Genomic DNA, 19,601 nt, shown 5'->3' with positions numbered 1-19,601 from the left:
TTCTATTGGGACTCCTACTGGTCCTCGACCAGCAATTTATTTCACAACTAAAAAGGATTCTTCCAGCTACCATTTTGTATTTGGATCACAAACTGTCCAAAGTTTGTGAGTGCAGGAGTTGGTTAGAAGTACAGGTGCCTCTGAGACAGCAGTTACTCAGGCTGGAGGATACTAGCAATCTGTTTTCTGTCCCATTGCTTCACACTGCCTGTACATCAGGCCAATCTACCAGCACACTGTGAGGGGCACAGCGACAGGCAACAACATATTAAAAAAAAGGCAAGATTACAGCCATTTGTTTACAAAATTATCTAATGAGCTCAATACAGTTCCCAACGTGCCAGACTGTTTACCATTATTAAACAAAAAACTTGAAATTTAAATGGTAATGGAGCACAAGTTACCATTCTGTAGACAAACTGAAGTTAAACTGTAACACACCTTACTGCCCAAGGAGAAACATGCTTTTTTGAGATATAATACCATTACCAATTCTTAAAAGGGTTCAAAAGTAGAGGTAATGACATCTTATCTTTTTCAGAGTTACACAGACATGGTTATAGTAATTACTTTATTAAATTGAATCTTCAAGTTATTTTAAGCTCTAAAACTGCTTTAAACAGAATATAACGTGTGCATGTGCACGATGGGTGGGGGGAAATGAAAAAGGATTAGTAATAATAAAATGGCTCTAGGATTAAATTTGTTCCATGGGTCCAATTTTCTCACATGAACATGAATATTCACGTTTCAGAAGAACTACTGATGGCAGGAGCTACTTTTGTTCCCATTACACGATGGGCAGTCACGGCTGTGACATCACTCATCCATTGGCTCTGAAATGTGCTCACGGTCTGTGCAGCTAAACCTTTACCGTCTCCATATGGCCCAGACTATGCCAAACTGCATCGGGCTTTTATTTCACCGAGAAGCAGGCCACTCCACTGCATGCAATGATGGCAACTGGAGAGGGAGCCTTTTCAAAAGTGCTGCTACAGTAAGACTGGACTGGGCAAATGGGAACTTTTCTGGTTTGTTCCCCCGGTTTCAACGATCAATGTGAACCCAAAATACAACACTGGAAGAGATGCTATGCAGATCACAACGGTGAAAATAAGATTTTACTGAAAGGCAGATAGTCAAATAAAAATAATTGGGTAGTCAGGTCACTTTAATCTCTTAAAGTGAGAGCCAAGATTTATCAAGACTTGGGGCAAGTACTGTGGCAGCTTTAGTGTAAGCAGCTGCCCTTCTAATTCTTACAGCACCTTTTTTTAAAAAAAAGTTTTAAGTCACTAATTTGAGGCTCCCATTGACATCTATTGTTTGCATTAGGAATACACCCAGACAGCTCCTGCCCTTTAGTAGGTTAAAGGCGGTTTTCTTACTTCACAGCAAGGTGGTGCCTTTGGGTGGTGGAGTGCACGGAGAAGAAGGGGTTACAGAACATCCTTTATTATGAGGTGTTTTACCGCCAAATATTTGGTAGTCAAAAGGTTTTGTTATAGTCACTGCATCCAAACAGTTCAATGCAGGATGGAGGATTGTACCATCTCAGCCACTTGCACCCGTGTTGTCAATTTCTAATTACAGGTTGCTGGAAGTCTTTACACTATGCTAACAGAAATCAGCTATGATGCTGGTGTTGCATGCAACAGTGCCCCTCACAGCTTTAGCTTCACAGCAACATCCTACCCATTCCCTACCAGCCTCAGTAACCAGTAATTTTTTTATCAAAGGTAACAAGATGATAGAAAAAACCTATTTACATGTTTACAGGTGTATACACATCAATCTTCTGTGGGACACACTTCATCTTGCTGCCAGAAGGAAAATGAATGCCTGTGTTTAGAAGTTCCCCCGAGTCCAAGTGTAGTTGCTGCAGAACAGTCTACATTCAAGTCTAAGAGGGGGAGAGGGGGTGGTGGGGGGGGGGGGGAAAGGAGGGGTTCTTTAGTGTTCTGCTAGGGTCGTGCTTGGGAGTCTTCTGACCAACCTCCGCGAAGAAAACAAAATTAAAAATGCACAATGCAAGCTTTCCTTCTGAGCGCAAATGCAACAAAATTAGCCCCAATATATTTAACATATATACATCGAGATGACATCTCATCTAGAGGTCCAGCTCAACTTCTCCAAGGAAAATAGTCCCCTTCAAAAATTAAAATATCTAAAAACTTGCAGATTCTTCTCTCCCCGCTCCCCGCAAATACATTCCATTTTACTCTCACCAATGGAAAACAGATGAAGTTAATGTCACATAACCCTCCCTCCCACCCCCCACACAAAATTAAATGACAGATGGTTATAATCTAGGGATGGTATTCATATGGTCCTGCATCACCATAAGGCACTTTATACAAATACCATAAAAACTTGGTAGCCTAAGACTGATGAGTACGTGCGCTGGGAGAAGTTGAGAAGCCATCAGATGAATATCCTGGTCAGTGGTTTCAGCGAAAATGAAAGGGTAAAAGGAGGGGGAAGAAAGGAGAAAAGGAGGAGTTAACAAAGTGTGCTGTTCGCTGTTCAGTTCAGCTCTTCAGTGCCGCTTAGTCTAGATCCCCCGTGCCAGTTAGTGCAATAGTTGTCCACTCCCTGCACACAGTGCAAACCATTGAGCTCAGGAAGAAATGGTCCTTCACAAAATCAGGGAACTACACTTTGTGTCATCATCAAATGAAGGAAAATAATGGAGTTTGGTGTTGTCTTAGACAAAGAAAAGAGAAGGGTATCCCCAAGAAATGATGTGTTCCAGAACAGGCAAAAAAAAAAAAATTCTTCAGTTTCTGTATTCCGTGATCGGTGCCTGTGGGTACAAAAAAAACGTAGTTAGCTGTTTCAGGGACCTAACTATAGTAAAAGCAGGTGCTTGTTAAAATCCCACGCAATAGGCCATTGTTCACCACATCAAATTCCAATCAGTTCCTCCATTTCCACCCGTGCCTTTCTCTAACTGAGGGGATGCGAAAGTCTCTGGTAATCCTTAGTGTCGCAAAGATGCTGCATGGTTAAATAGGGTTGCTGATTTCCTACCCTATACCCCTCCATAAAAAAACCTGACCCACCAATTAACAGCAGGATATGAAAGTAAAAGGAGTCCAACTCTCCAACTACAACTTAAGAAAATATTACAACTCGTGCACCTACAATGAGCTTCCAGGATTCCTACATTTGTTGGAGCACCAGACAATGATAGCCCATCAGCTTCCACCTGGCAGTTCTCCACAGCAACAAAGCCAAGATCAGGCTAGCGTCCAGTGATCACTGTTAGAAAGCAGGCACGTGTGGACAACTGAACAAGACAGGATGCGACATGTGCAACATATCCTCCCTCCCTTGATCAGGAAACCTGCCAACAGTGTCACGTTCATAGTTAAGAGTAGTGCTCGAGCAAGATGCCAAAGGGCCGGCCGCTGGCATGCCAGGATGAGTCAGCTGATGAGAAAGAAGAAATCTGAAGGGGGCGACCCAATTTTTCCTTCTGAAGTGCAAAGGTTGCAATAAAAGTTGCCCAATGTACTGACATACATCAAAAGGACAGCTTAAGTGGAATTCCACTTCAACCGCTTCACAGATCCTTTCAAAATTAAGTGTTTATAAACTGTTTTCTGCTCCGCACCCCAACATTCCATTGTAACTCACTGTCTGGGTTGTGACATTATTAGTTCACATACAAATTTTCCAAATGGAAAAGCTTTTCCAATCTTGGTCATGACACTGAGTGGGTGCATCACATAGGTCAAGTGGAGATGGAAATACAAAGCTGCAGCTGCACCTGCTAATGACTTATCAAGTGGGACTGATGGAGACTCCAAGGTCTCCAACCTGTGCTTTCAGCTGGGGAAGGTGTCATCATCATCATAGGCAGTCCCTCGAAATCAAAGAAGACTTGCTTCCACTCCTAAAGTGAGTTCTTTGGTGACTGAACAGTCCAACACGAGAGCCACAGGCCCGGTCACAGGTGGGACAGATATTTGTCAGGGGTAGGGGTGGGACTGATTTGATGCATACTCCTTCCGCTGCCTGCGCCTGACCTCTTCACGCTGGCAGTGTTGAGATTTGAAGAGCTCAACGCCCTCCCAGATGCACTTCCTCCACTTAGGGCAGTCTTCGGCTAGGGTCTCCCAGGTGTCAGTGGTGATGTCGCACTTCAAGGAGGCTCTGAGGGTGTTCTTGTAACGTTTCCGCTGCCCACCTTTGGCTCGTTTGCCATGAAGGAGTTCCACGTAGAGCAATTGCTTTGGGAGTCTCGCGTCTAGCATGCGGACTAAGTGGCCTGCCCAGTGAAGCTGATCGAGTGTGGTTAGTGCTTCAATGCTGGGGGATGTTAGCCTGGATGAGGACACTAATGTTGGTGTGTCTGTCCTTTCAGGGGATTTGCAGGATCTTATGGTGACATCGTTGGTGATATATCTCCAGCGACTTGAGATGTCTTCTGTACATGGTCCATGCCTCTGATCCATACAGGAGGACGGGTATTACTAGAGCCCTATAGACCATGAGCTTGGGAGGAGACTACAGGAACCCAATACTTACTGTGGCAATGTGCAGCTTATGCAATAAAGACAGCAATTCTCAGTTAAACACAGTTCCTTATGTTGTGGAAAATCTGACCATCACAGTCAGTGCCCACTTGAAGTTCCATCAGATACGCACCGGTTTTGTTTGCAGCGTTACTGTTTGTCCTCGCCATCTGGCTCACTGTGGTACTCTGCAACGTACAAACTCTTGTCAATGCTGCCCGGGATAGGCTTGATCTCTGTTCCGAGCTGCTCCTCGATGGCCTTCAGATTAAAGCGGTCATCGTACGTGATGAGGTTGATTGCTAGGCCCAGATGGCCAAACCGTCCTGCAGACAAGATACACAAAACACATTTTAGAAGGTTTGCATTAAAATCATCAACAGTTTGAAGTTTAGAACATCTTCCCTTTCCAATCTAAGCACACCACCCAGCTGCACATCTATCCAATTTGCTTTTTTTTGGGGGATGGTATTGGGCTCAACATATTGGAGAACCAGAAATGCCAGAGTGGGGAGATATAGGGTTTACACATAGAATCTCTACCACACTGCCAAATCCCCAATCTCAACCAGGGTGTTACTGGAAGGCACCAAGCACAGGCAAGCACTTCCCACAGGCTGTGCAGGCATTGGACGGGGAGAAAGACAATAGTGTAGTCCTCCCCAGCACGCGGAAACCTTGGAACAGACTGCAATCCTGAACTGGTATTACCTAGGGAAATAAGGAAAAATAGGTGTATCCTCACCTGATCTGCCGATGCGATGTAGATAGGTCTCTGCAATCTTTGGGAAATCGAAGTTTATTACAACATTCACAGCTTGGATATCAATACCACGAGTGAACAGATCTGAAAGAACCCCACAAACATTCAGGTTAAAAACCTGCCTGGAAAAAGAGACATTATAGTCCCATTGCCTATAAGCAAAATGCTTTATTACATATAAAACAGTTTAGGAACATGAAAATGTCCACTTGGTTGAACACCAAAAGATATCCAATTTCTACTATAAATCGCTGTTTTTCCCTCCACAAAACATCTCATTGCTGCCGACCCAATTACACTATTTGCATAGATGGACTTTTCCCAAATCTTAAACACCCTGTATTTGACCCAAGTTCTCCAATTACTTAATTTCCTTGATTTAAAAGTTTCATCCTCTAAGCTTTGAAACTAGTCAGTGTAAATCTGCCTGCATCAATTCGCTTTATCATCCCCTTCACAACATACAATTATTTTTTTCCTACATAAACTAAATGCATGTCAAAGTAATTCACTGTCTAAGTACTTGGAGACATTTCTTTGCTTTACCTCACCAATGGCCAAACTATAAGCCAGTAGTGCCTATATCCACATTATTCTCGAAACAGTGCATTCCAGGCAACACCAATATCATTTCTTGCTTTACCAGGAGATGCGACTGGAAAGATTATTCCTCCCCAAAGCCTTCATAAGATAAGAACATAAGAATTAGGAACAGGAGTAGGCCATCTAGCCCCTCGAGCCTGCTCCGCCATTCAACAAGATCATGGCTGATCTGGCCGTGGACTCAGCTCCACTTACCCGCCCGCTCCCCGTAACCCTCAATTCCCTTATTGGTTAAAAATCTATCTATCTGTGACTTGAATACATTCAATGAGCTAGCCTCAACTGCTTCCTTGGGCAGAGAATGCCACAGATTCACAACCCTCTGAGAAGAAATTCCTTAACTCGGTTTTAAATTGGCTCCCCTGTATTTTGAGGTTGTGCCCCCTAGTTCTAGTCTTCCCGATCAGTGGAAACAACATCTCTGCCTCTATCTTGTCTATCCCTTTTATTATTTTAAATGTTTCTATAAGATCACCCTCATCCTTCTGAACTCCAACGAGTAAAGACCCAGTCTACTCAATCTATCATCATAAGGTAACCCCCTCATCTCCGGAATCAGCCTCGTGAATTGTCTCTGTACCCCCTCCAAAGCTAGTATATCCTTCCTTAAGTAAGGTGACCAAAACTGCACGCAGTACTCCAGGTGCGGCCTCACCAATACCCTATACAGTTGCAGCAGGACCTCCCTGCTTTTGTACTCCATCCCTTATCGAATGCCTTTTGAAAATCTAAATACACCACATCCATCGGTACACCTCTATCCACCATGCTCGTTATATCCTCAAAGAATTCCAGTAAATTAGTTAAACATGATTTCCCCTTCATGAATCCATGTTGCGTCTGCTTGATTGCACTATTCCTATCTAGATGTCCCGCTATTTCTTCCTTAATGATGCTTCAAGCATTTTCCCCACTACAGATGTTAAACTAACCGGCCTATAGTTACCTGCCTTTTGTCTGCCCCCTTTTTTTAAAAACAGAGGCGTTACATTAGCTGCTTTCCAATCCGCTGGTACCTCCCCAGAATCCAAAGACTGTTGGTAGATTATAACGAATGCATCGGCTATAACTTTCACCATCTCTTTTTAATACCCTGGGATGCATTTCATCAGGACCAGGGGACTTGTCTACCTTGAGTCCCATTAGCCTGTCCAGCACTACCCCCCTAGTGATAGTGATTGTCTCAAGGTCCTCCCTTCCCACATTCCTGTGACCAGCAATTTCTGGCATGGTTTTTGTGTCTTCCACTGTGAAGACCGAAGCAAAATAATTGTTTACGGTCTCAGCCATTTCCACATTTCCCATTATTAAATCCCCCTTCTCATCTTCTAAGGGACCAACATTTACTTTAGTCACTCTTTTCCGTTTTATATATCTGTAAAAGCTTTTACTATCAGTTTTTAAGTTTTGCGCAAGTTTACCTTCGTAATCTATCTTTCCTTTCTTTATTGCTTTCATAGTCATTCTTTGCAGTCGTTTAAAATTTTCCCAATCTTCTATTTTCCCACTAACCTTGGCCACCTTATACGCATTGGTTTTTAATTTGATATTCTCCTTTATTTCCTTGGTTATCCACGGCTGGTTATCCCTTCTCTTACCGCCTTTCTTTTTCACTGGAATATATTTTTGTTGAGCACTATGAAAGAGCTCCTTAAAAGTCCTCCAGTGTTTCTCAATTGTGCCACCATTTAGTCTGTGTTTCCGTGTCTACTTTAGCCAACTCGGCCCTCATCCCTTTGTTTAAGCATAGTACGCTCGTTTGAGACACTATTTCCTCATCCTCAATCTGTATTACAAATTCAACCATACTGTGATCACTCAGAGAGGATCTTTTACTAGAAGATAGTTTATTATTCCTGTCTAATTACACAGGACCAGATCTAAGATCGCTTGCTCCCTTGTAGGTTCTGTAACATACTGTTCTAAGAAACAATCCCGTGTGCATTTTATGAATTCCTCCTCCAGGCTACCCTGTGCAATTTGATTTGACCAATCGATATGTAGGTTAAAATCCCCCATGATTACTGCCATTCCTTTTTCACATGCCTCCATTATTCCCTTGATTATTGCCCTCCCCACCGTGAAGTTATTACTTGGGGGCCTATAAACTACACCCACCAGTGACTTTTTCCCCTTACTATCTCTAATCTCCACCCACAATGATTCAACATTTTTTTCATTAGAGCCAATATCGTCTCACAACTGCCCTGATATCATCCTTTATTAACAGAGCTACCCCATCTCCTTTCCCTTCTTGTCTATCTTTCCGAATCATCAGATACCCCTGTATGTTTAATTCTCAGTCTTGGCCACCCTGCAACCACATTTCTGTAATGGCCACCAAATCATACCCATTTGTAATGATTTGTGCCGTCAACTCATTTACTTTATTTTGAATGCTGTGTGCGTTTAGGTAGTGTTTTAATACTAGTTTTTAAACCATGATTTTTAGTTTTGACCCCTCCTGCAGCCCCTTTATATTCAGTGGCCCTTTTTGTTTTTTGCCTTGGGTTTCTCTGCCCTCCACTTTCTCATTTCCTTTCTGTCTTTTGTTTTTGTCTTCTTTTTGTTTCCCCTCTGTCTCCCTGCATAGGTTCCCATCCCCCTTCCATATTAGTTTAACTCATCCCCAACAGCACTAGCAAACACTCCCCCGAGGACATTGGTTCCGGTCCTGCCCAGGTGCAGACCGTCCGGTTTGTACTGGTCCCACCTCCCCCAGAACCGGTTCCAATGCCCCACGAATTTGAATCCCTCCTTGCTGCACCACTGCTCAAGCCACGTATTCATCTGAGCTATCCTGCGATTCCTACTCTGACTAGCACGTGGCATTGGTAGCAATCCTGAGATTATTACTTTTGAGGTCCTGCGTTTTAATTTAGCTCCTAGCTCCTTAAATTCGTCTTGAAGGACCTCATCCCTTTTTTTAAAACCTATATCGTTGGTACCAATGTGCACCACGACAACTGGCTGTACACCCTCCCTTTTCAGAATGTCCTGCACCCGCTCAGAGACATCCGTGACCCTTGCACCAGGGAGGCAACATACCATCCTGGAGTCTCGGTTGCGGCCGCAGAAACGCCCATCTATTCCCCTTACAATCGAATCCCCTACTCTTTTTCCTGCCCTCCTGTGCAACAGAGCCAGCCACGGTGCCATGAACTTGGCTGCTGCTGCCCTCCCCTGATGAGTCATCCCCCTCAACAGTACTCAAAACGGTGTATCTGTTTTGCAGGGGGATGACCGCAGGGGACCCCTGCACTAACTTCCTTGCACTGCTCTTCCTGCTGGTCTTCCATTCCCTATCTGGCTGTGGACCCTTCACCTGTGGCAAGACCAGCTCGCTACACATGCTACTCACGTCATTCTCAGCATTGTGGATGCTCCAGAGTGAATCCACTCTCAGCTCCAATTCCGCAACGCGGACCGTCAGGAGCTGGAGGCGGACACACTTCCTGCACACTTCCTCTGTCTGAAGACCCAGCCAATCCAATCGTAGGTATAGGATGATAATATTAAAACGCAGCATGCAGGCCTACATAAGCCAAGAATAGCCAACCGAATGCTCCACCTTGCAGATAGTGAAATTAAACCATCTCTGAAACTTAGGGGTACCTACCAGTGCAAACTAAATTGCGACACATTCCATTCCTAAAATCATGGAACACACGGTTACGATGTTCCTGTCAAAACAAAAATTGACAACTCACCTTACCAAAAGGACTGTTCATTCTTTACAGGGTTTTGTAAAAATGAGCCACATTCTTAAATCAGAAATGGAGTGGTTTTGTAGTACATTGCCAGTCCAGAGGATCTATCTTGCATGTCAGCTCTATATATAAAGGGGTCCTGAGGCAAGCATTCAACTGCTTTCTTCTCCCCTCACCCTCCCCCAACAAGCTCTCACTTCCAATCACTATTCAGCAGCACCTGCTGCAAGTGTGGTTACAGGGCAAGGACATGAATCAACTCGGCTTTAAACATCCCATGGTCAAATGGCCTCCCAACACTCAATGTCTACAGGCTTAAGAAAAGGCACATGGGCAAGTAACTTGAGGATGCCAGGTGCCTGTGGAACTATAGTCCGATAAGGAGTCAACACCATCCTGGAACAAGGAGAGGAAGTGCTAGAGCGAGGAGGAGGGCAGCAAAATAAGTTACTTGGAGCCAATGATTCCCCCTTTAAAAAAAACATTTCAGTGTGTGGTCCCATTAAATTTGTTGCGTGGCTGATACTGTGTGTATGGCCATAACAGCTTGTGGGCAGCCCACGCGGGACCTCCGAATTGATGCTCAGCGGGAACGTTGCTTGGAGCCTATAATTTCATATTTAGCTAGTCTGGCTTCAGTCCAGTCCCGGGCTCAGCTAAAAGCAAGAAGGAAGAAAGGAATGAAAAGCAAGTTCCCAGTCCTTCCTTCAAAATACAATTCTCATCAGTTGGGATTGTAAATATGGAGTGACACCTAGTTTCACTACAAACCTGTATGACCACACGGGGAATAGGCAATCAGTCTTACCAACGTTTATATTTAAAAAAAATGAAGTGCATCAGTTAAATCCACTTTATATTTTGCATCAATTCTGAGGAGTAAACCCCTTCAGTCTGCAAGTCCCTTTGATAAACTCACCTGCCTCATTTTAGCATGAATGTAGAAACAGGAGTAACCCAGCTGGGAGATTTTCTTGGCCAGCAGCTCCACTCGCTGGGAAGAGTTGCAGAATATAATTGACTGGTTAATCTGAAGCTAAAAATAACATCAGTTAGTTAGTACAAGTTATTTTCAAGGAATTCTTGCAAATACAAAACCGGTTTATACATAAACCTGCTTCTCCACCCTCCCACAGCTGCCCCCCCCCTATTCAATATTTGCACCGAGTTGGTGTGCAGGCAGCCCAGTTTGGGGCGTTTCCAACGCTGCTGCTGGGAGACAAACAAGTGGAGAATGTTGACATGGGCTTCTTGTTCAGAAATGCTCAGCCTCTCCTCACATCACAGCAGCAACTCGGAAGTGACCTAGATCCCGCAGCTTCATGCTGTAGGATATTGTTAAGCAATCTACTGATTCACTGGGTCTCCGGTCATTGCATTCAACAGAAAGTGATTCTCCTTTAAAACTGATTGTATGTAAACAAACACATCGGCAGTGTCCCAGAGGCAGCAACCAGATGATTATTGATCAGAACATCAGGAGACCTCCCTGCTCTTTTTCAAATTGAGCCATGGGACATCCACCTGCACAAAAGGATGGCACCTCTGATAATGGTGCAGTCCCTCAGTATTGCACTGGAATGACAGCTTGCATTACTACACTCCAGCATGGAGCACCTGCTTCAATTTCAACTATTAAGATGGTTGGCGATCAGGCTACTCTCTTACTACACAACGTCAAAAACCACACAAGTCAGACACTCTTACCCTGGAGAAGAGAGTGTTGAGACAGTGCACTTTCTGCCGTTCTGTAACATAGGCATAGTACTGGGTTACTCCTTTCAGTGTCAGCTCTTCCATCAGGTTAATTTCATATGGTTTCTGTAAATGCGAATTCTGCGAAAAGGACAAGTTAGTGCATCATTACTCGATACAGCTTAACTACTCAATACTAGTTAGTCTCGTGTGTGCTGTAATAATGCAGCTTGAATCAAGATCTTAAATACATTAGTTTTAAATTCAATTTCAACTCAAAACATCAAGAGACTTGACAGGACCAATCACTGCTGGGCATTTGGGCAGCTGTTTGGAACAGATTTTAAATGGTCTCAACACAGCAGCACTTCTCAATTAGTTGCATGTAGCACCAAATGGGATAATTACACAAATATATCTTCCCTTCTTAAAACAGTTAAATGGAGGGAGTACACCAAGTTCTTTATTTTTACGTTAAAATTTGTTAGAATACTGCAGATATTTTGGCCCCAAGTTTCCACACGCGCCAAAAACGGCACCCCTCAGAGCTGGGTGCCTGTTTTTCGCCCAGAAAACGGCGCCTGAAAAAAAAAAACGCGGTATTCTCGAGCTCCTTGCAGCTCGATGTCTGCTTGGCGCGGTGCACAGGGGGCAGAGCCTACCACTCGCACCGATTTTGTAAGTAGGAAGGGGCGGGTACAATTTAAATGAGTTTTTTTGGTGCCGGCAACCCTGCGCGTGTGCGTTGGAGCGTTCGCGCAGTCTGAAGTAAACATTGGCACTCGGCCATTTTTTAAAGTGCTGCAGGAAAAAGTGAAAATTTGTTTATTGAACCCTTGCAAAGGCTTGCATTTTAATTTTCTTGATATTTGTGTGTGAGGGAGTGCTTTTAGCAGCACTGCTGAATTAATGTTGGCTCTTTAACCAGTGTTACTGCAGCAACTGTGCATTTTAATTCAGCCTTTACAACTCGTTACCGTTTCAATCTCCACCACTCATTCTGTAATTAAAGGTAGACTGTGATAAACGGGACACATGCACTTGTTTGAGACTATTCAAATTCTTTGTAGCTGTTCAATTTTTAACATTTTTTAATAAAATCACATTGCCCCTCCATGATCAGCACTGAGGCTGCTTGCTGCTTCTTGCCACTGCCGTCGGGACCGACACCACACCACTGCCTGAAAGGCCTGCCTGAAGCACTTTCACACAAGTAGGAACATGGTTTATTTAATCTTTTCTTTGCTTATAAGTTTTTATTCAGGTTGGATTTATTTGTATAATATTTGTATAAGTATAACTAAGGATTGATTGTAGAATTTAATGACTTCCCTTCCCCCCCGCACCTCGTTCCCGATGCCTAATTTGTAACCTGCGCCTGATTTTTTAATGTGTAGACAAGGTTTTTTCAAGCGTACAAAAATCTTCACTTGCTCCATTCTAAGTTAGTTTGGATTACGTTTTCACTGTGGAAACTTTCAAATCAGGAGTCAGTGGCCGGACACGCCCCCTTTTGAAAAAAAAATTCTGTTCAAAAGTGAAACTGTTCTACCTGACTAGAACTGCAGAAAACTTAAATGTGGAGAATTCCGATTTCTAAGATACTCCGTTCTCCATCAGTTGCTCCTAAAAATCAGGAGCAAATCATGTGGAAACTTGGGGCCTTTATGTTAAAGTTCCCCATTAGCATTATATAGTATGCAGCCATACCACAAAGAATCACTATCACTTTCCCATTCATGAGGGGTCTTGGCATGTCAGACAGTACAATTTGTTATAGAAACCATGGAGTGAGCTGCCCATTCACGTCAGGCAACATTCCACACAAATACCTGTGACAAGTTTTAAAGTAATGCAGTTTTTTTTTTAAAAAAGGGAACGGACATACTCTAGCAACAGTACAGATATCATCTCCAAGGAATGATATTGCCATCAGTGGAATATAGTTGCTTTTAAGTACCAAACCTTCCAAAGCAAATGTACATTGCCCTGATGAGGAAAGCAAGCAGAATATACTGGGCCACAGGCAATAGTTAATTATTTCTGGGCAAATGTTCCTTCAGCACGATGGCACTAGGCAAATCAGAGCCTAATTTCAGTTTCAATTGCTATTTCTACTTACCGGAGACTGCATTGGGGGAATGGGGGCGGACGGAAAAGAGAAAGGATATTCTATAATCATGCTCACCAGTCTCCTGGTTATCTGGGGGGGGGGGGAGAGAAAGACAGGTGGCTTTGGTCCCTCGTCCGACATCATAGCAAATGAACCAAAGACCCAATTGTCGGGGGGGGGGGGAAAGAGAAGAAGAGTTATATATGATGCAGAGGCACATTTTGTTACAGGTTGCTTCAAGTGCCAAATTCTTACCATGAATTTCTGTACACTGAGGGGGAACGTGGCAGAGTAAAGCAAGATCTGTCTGGTTCTTGGTAATGTAGAAATGATGTCCTCCATCATCTGCACAAAGTCCTGTGACAACAGTTTGTCTGCCTATAGGAACAATTAGGGAAAAAGTATGCGTTAAACATTCAGCATTACAAAACAGATTTGCTTATCTAGACCTTTAGATGAATGGACAAAAGGTACCCACAAGGTCAGAAAATGAACAGTTCAGTCACTGAAACAAAATATTTCTTAAAAAAAAACTACCCAGAATTACTAACAGTTCAATGAGCGAGTTGCCAATCTATGGAACAGGATCTCTAGGGAGACAGTGGAAGCAGTTAGTTTTGATTTAGCCAAGTGCAAATTAGGCAGATTTCACTCAAAATAAAATTTTGGGATACAGTACGAGTAATTTGAGACATGACATGTAGCAAGTGTAGTATGCTGGAGAGGGAAGGGCGACTTGGGTTCCCAAAGCTCACCGCTGAGGTTTTCCCCACACCAGGTCTGGGCCTGTTGTCGATTAATTTGACGAGATTGATTGTTATGATTATTGTTGTGTCATGCAACTTCTAGGATGGAGAAGGCAAACTAAACAGATTATCGAGCAATTCTCATCTACAGGTACGAATAAAGCAATTCTAAAATGGTCCAATTAGGCTCTCTCTTCATTAACAGTTGCTGTAGGCAACACAGTGACAGTGCTACGGAGCAAGAAATGGGTTTCAACCCACAATCCTGCACCACCTTCAATAAAGGCACTTCATCACAGGGAGGGAGAAGTTACTTAACTTCTGACCAGTTGCACAGCTCCTTCTGGACATTTTAAAACTGCATTGCCAGACATCTTGAAGTAGATCTCCCTGCTACACGTAGACCCGAGGAAATCTTATCCTCAAAGCAATGCCTACAGGGCAGTACCTGCATGTCACCAGACTGGTATATGTGGCGATATGCGGCAAATGTTTATGGCGGAGGAGCAGTATGAGATTGTGGTGGAGGTGCGACAGACGAGGGTACGGGGCCCAGAAGAGCCGAGGGCCCAGGGGCAGCACGGGCCGGCCCACACTGCGATATGTGTGCGCGCTAGGTCCATACAACAGAGCAGGTCTCCAGTCGTCTTGGTTATTCCTTGCCACTGGACCAAGATCTAGCTCTGGTCAAGCCAGTGTGATGGCTGGTGTGCAATGGTCACCACACGTTAAAACAATTCACGCACAGGCATCTTCCACCCCCTTAATTGGAGTTCAGGACTGGAACATCGGGTCCTTCATCGAAACACCTGTGAACTCGTGGAAGCAAGTCACCTCGTTCGAGGGACCGCCTATTATGATGATGGATATTGGCAGTCCCTTCCAGATGCCTTGAACAGACCATGAGTGGAACATCTCCCAGTGTCTGGAACTCCAGGCCTTTGTTTAGATGTTGTCCTTTTTCAGAGTCCATGGAGGCTTCCAGATAAATAAAAACTACTGTAAAGCTAATATTGCACCCTCACTTTTGTTGAAAGAGGACCCCTAAACTCAACTGTCATTACAAAAAGGGAAATCTAAAAGGAATATTTAATGTTACATTAAAAAAGTACATTGTAGCAAAGTGTGTGTGTTACATACCTCATCTAATACAATCATCTGTATGTTGTCCACTTTAGCCAAGCCTTTCTTAATCAAATCCAGGATTCTTCCGGGTGTTGCGATCACCACGTGGACTGTATTTAATAAACCAATTAAATACTTCACACCAGATTGAAGTACAGTTGCAATTGAAGGCACAGATAGTATACTAGGTGAACAAGAGGTTCACCATCCCATATAAATTACAGCATACACACCACCCCCTCACCCCAACTGCCAACATGAAAACTGGTCTGCGGGATGGCAATTAAAAATTACTTTAATTGCTTAATTAAGATGTCTCTTTATGGCCTCAAAGGCCCCAGCATATCTTGCTATAATCTGATGCATTTGAGGTTGATATTCATTGGTTATCATGTACTTTAAGAGGAATTCTGCTGGCTCAGAAATAAGGTTTGGCAGTTTGGACACTTACACACTGCTTGTAATGGTGGCAGCTGAAGAGGGGGAATCAGAAGCAAAACAAGAGTTGTAAAAATATTATATTAAACTAAAAATATTCTGCATGATTCAAAATAGCTATTGAAAGCTAGGATGTGTTTTACTATTAACGTGCCCATTTATACACAAGCTATTTTAATCTAATGCTTATATTATTGCCCTGGCTCAAACAGCATTGGCCATCCAGAATACAGTACACTCTGCTCATTATAATCTTTCAATACTGAATGTCCTTTCATTATCAGAAGGACACATATTACAGTTACCAATTGTTCTCACAACTCTAATGCAGGCTTCTTTAAATGAATCAACAAGCATCACTGGAGTATTATCTTCTTTAATAAAAGATGCTGGTGTAATCCTGATGGAAAGACAGGAGAAGCTGGGATTGTTCTCCTTAGAGCAGAGATGGTTAAGGGGAGATATAATAGAGGTGTTCAAAATCATGAGGGCTTTTGAGAGTAAATAGGGAGAAACCAGAGGCACATATTTAAGATCATTGGCAGAAGAATCAATGGGGAGACGAGAAGATTTTTTTTTAAAATAACGCAGCGAGTTATGATGATGTGGAACCCACTACCTGAAAGGTCAGTGGAAGCAGGTTCAATATTAACTTTCAAAAGGGAATTGAATACTTGGGAGAGAAATTTGCAGGGCTGTGGGACAGAGCAGGGGGAGTGGGACTAATTGGGTAGCTCTTTTAAAGAGTCAGCACAATGGGCTGAATGTTAGCAATATTACTAGATGAACATTTAATATTTTCTAACTATTTTATCTTGGGTATTACCCAGTTAATTTAAGTGGGTTAACACTTTTGTTGAAACAGCAGCCAAAACTTTGCCACACAAATTGGAGCATCCTTTTGTCTGGCAATATCTAATTCCTGCCCATGCAAATCTTTGGTGATTTTAATTAAAGCATGTGGGTCCTTCAACATCTGCATTTTCAAGAAGATATTATTAATGAAAATTCTAACAGACCATAAAGATATATACCAACCTTTCACAGATTACAACTGGCCTTCGACCAGTTAACATTAATTTAACACTTCCCCATCCCAAATGGAAAACTTAATTTCCCCTAATAATGGAAATTCTGCATAGAAAATGAAAGGGAGTCGAGGACTAACCGTTCTCTCTTACAGTAACTTCTACAAGTCCATCTTCTAAAAGCCAAGCTTTAACACATGTACATTTTTCTTAATTTACACCTTGAATATCCTTTTGCAAGTTTACTACGGACCAATTACTATGGTAACTCGGCTGGTATCTCTTCCTGCAGAAACTCTGAAAGGTGAACCTGCCACTATTCTGACTTGGAAGCTTCAGCTTACTAGAGGAAACTGCTCTTGAAGTTACTGAAATCTAGCTACCTGCATTTCCACAATGTAATGCCATTTACTGAACGAAATGAGCCTTTCTTAGATCCCGAAAGATGGGTCAGACAACTTATGCTACTTATATCAGGCTACACACGCACCAGTCTCATCCAGCCTCAAGATGTCATCCCGGAGATTGGTTCCTCCTGTGGTAGCCATCACTTTCACGCCACCCATGTGCTTGCTGACTTGGATACAGATTTGACTGACCTGGAGTGCCAGCTCTCTGGTAGGCACGATCACCATAGCTTTAAAAAAAAAAAGAAAGCTGTGTTGATTATCGATGCATCTTCCTCAATATTAACGCAGGTAGTACAGTAGACATCAAATTGCGGCAAAACAATGGAGACATTCACCCCCGCCAACCAAACTTGGAATTAACCATGACCGTTTTTGAAGGAATGGTAAATTCCAACAATGAGAACTTCAATTTAATGAATTTCTTCTGAAGAGTTTATAGTGCAGAGCTACTACAAAAATATGTTAGTATTCAGGTCCCAGTGCAAGGGGAACCGCTCTTGCTATATTCTGGGCAGATTCCACAGCAGCCTAAATTTCGTAAAAGAAATTGCACACATAGCTTTAAAACTATGATGTGTCTTGGTCACAGTGCCTTCCATTATGCCTGGGAAAGTATAGCAAGCTTATTTTCAAGGGAAATTAAGTTTTCCATAGAAAGGACACAACTAGCCTGTATGGGTGGCCTGAAAAGGCGGCAGTCCCTTCTAGCACCCATGGAAACAACTCTTTGGGTCTCGGAGCTTCTTGGACTAGCACGCTAGTGTTGGCAACAATACTATTTGGCAGTCTTGGTTCAGTGGCAAAACACTCGCCTCCAAGTTATAAGGCTGTGGGTTCAAGCCCCACTCCAGAAACTAGAGCACATTACCCAGGATAAAATTGAAGTACAGTACTGAGGGAGTGCTGCACTGTTGGGAGATCTTCCATATGAGACATTAAACAGTGGATATAAAAGATCCCACTGCATTTTTTTTTTGAAAAGGAGCAGTTGGGGGTGGGGAGCACAAAGAGATTTTCCTTGGTGCCCTGGCCAATATTTATCCCTCAACCAACACCACTGGAAAAAAAAAAAAATCAGATGATCTGATGATTATCTCATTGCTGTTTGTGAGACCTTGCTGTGTGCAAATTGGCTGCTGTATTTCCCTACATTCAAACAATGACTACACGTCAAAAAGGTACTGTTGTGTACCTGTAAAGCATGCACTCCCATGTTCCGCGACCAGGGAACTCATCCCTTGGGAGCACTGTATATAAGCTGGCCCCTAAGGCCTGTTCCTCACTCTCGAGTGTCTTATTAAAGACTGAGGTCACTGTTACTTTAACCTCCGTGTTAGGAACACAATAACTGGCGACGAGAATACGAATCCAACGCAAAGATGCAGCAAACTGTGGGCATCCTGGAAAAGTTCTCGGAGGGTGAGGACTGGGAAGCCTATGTCAAATGGCTAGACCAGTACTTTGTAGCCAACGAGTTGGACGGAGAAGGAAGCGCTGCAAAAAGGAGAGCGGTCCTCCTCACAGTCTGTGGGGCACCGACCTGCAGCCTCATGAAGAACCTTCTGGCTCCGGTGAAACCCACAGATAAGTCGTATGAGGAGCTGTGTATCTTAACCCGAGGGAGAGCGTGCTAATGGCGAGGTATCGGTTCTACACGTGCCAGCGATCTGAAGGTCAGGAAGTGGCGAGCTATGTCGCCGAGCTAAGGCGACTTGCAGGACAATGCGAGTTTGATGGCTACCTGGAGCAAATGCTCAGACTTTTTTGTACTGGGCATTGGCCACGAGACCAACCTACAAAAACTTTTGACTGTAGAGACACCAACCCTCAGTAAGGCCATTGCGATAGCACAGGCGTTTATGTCCACCAGTGATAACGCCAAACAAATCTCAGCATACAAGTGCCAGCAATGTTCATAAATTAACTGGAACAGTGTTTGCGAGCAGAAATGTACACGGCAGAACCCACGAGTCTGCAACTGCCAGCAGGCCTCAGGTGACCCAGATGACTCAAGAGTCCCCAACAAAGGATGAATGCAAGGCAATTCACACCTTGTTGGCATTGTGGAGGCTTCCATTCAGCCTATTCATGCCGCTTCAAAGGGTATGTTTGCAAGAGCTGTGGAACGATGGGGCACCTCCAACGAGCTTGAAAACGAGCTGCAAACTCTGCTAACCACCACGTGGCAGAGGAAGATCAGTCCATGGTGGATCAAAGCAATTTCAAGCCTCAGAGAGGAGGCAGATGCTGAAGTACACAGGGTGCACACATTTTTGACAAAATGTCCACCTATAATGCTAAACGTAAAATTGAACGGCTTACCTGTAGCCATGGAACTGGACACTGGCGCTAGCCAATTCATCATGAGTAAAAAGATGTTTGAGAGACTGTGGTGCAACAAGGCACTCAGACCAGCCCTGAGCCCCATCCACACAAAACTGAGAACG

The 19,601-nt window shown here is 43.5% G+C and overlaps 1 protein-coding gene across 2 annotated transcripts in view; it reads right to left on the bottom strand.

Moving 5' to 3' along the window:
- Positions 1–294: 294 nt before the first annotated feature.
- Positions 295–19,601, bottom strand: part of ddx6 (DEAD (Asp-Glu-Ala-Asp) box helicase 6) — a 37,874-nt gene continuing 18,567 nt past the window's right edge. For both annotated transcript variants that reach the window (XM_070894553.1, XM_070894554.1), the window contains 9 exons: positions 17,235–17,381; positions 15,294–15,388; positions 13,663–13,785; positions 11,307–11,435; positions 10,519–10,635; positions 9,509–9,572; positions 5,269–5,370; positions 4,657–4,849; positions 295–2,806 (listed from right to left, as the gene is read on the bottom strand). In XM_070894553.1, the coding sequence (XP_070750654.1) occupies positions 4,674–4,849; positions 5,269–5,370; positions 9,509–9,572; positions 10,519–10,635; positions 11,307–11,435; positions 13,663–13,785; positions 15,294–15,388; positions 17,235–17,381 (953 nt within the window). In that variant the 3' untranslated portion in view covers positions 295–2,806; positions 4,657–4,673. The remainder of the gene's footprint in view (positions 2,807–4,656; positions 4,850–5,268; positions 5,371–9,508; positions 9,573–10,518; positions 10,636–11,306; positions 11,436–13,662; positions 13,786–15,293; positions 15,389–17,234; positions 17,382–19,601) is intronic.

The sequence above is a fragment of the Pristiophorus japonicus genome, chromosome 11 (assembly GCF_044704955.1).
Source record: "Pristiophorus japonicus isolate sPriJap1 chromosome 11, sPriJap1.hap1, whole genome shotgun sequence".
In the NCBI taxonomy this organism is placed as follows: Eukaryota; Metazoa; Chordata; class Chondrichthyes; family Pristiophoridae; genus Pristiophorus; species Pristiophorus japonicus.
The sequence above is the reverse complement of the archived record's forward strand: the minus strand, read 5'-3'. Positions and strand labels throughout refer to the sequence as shown.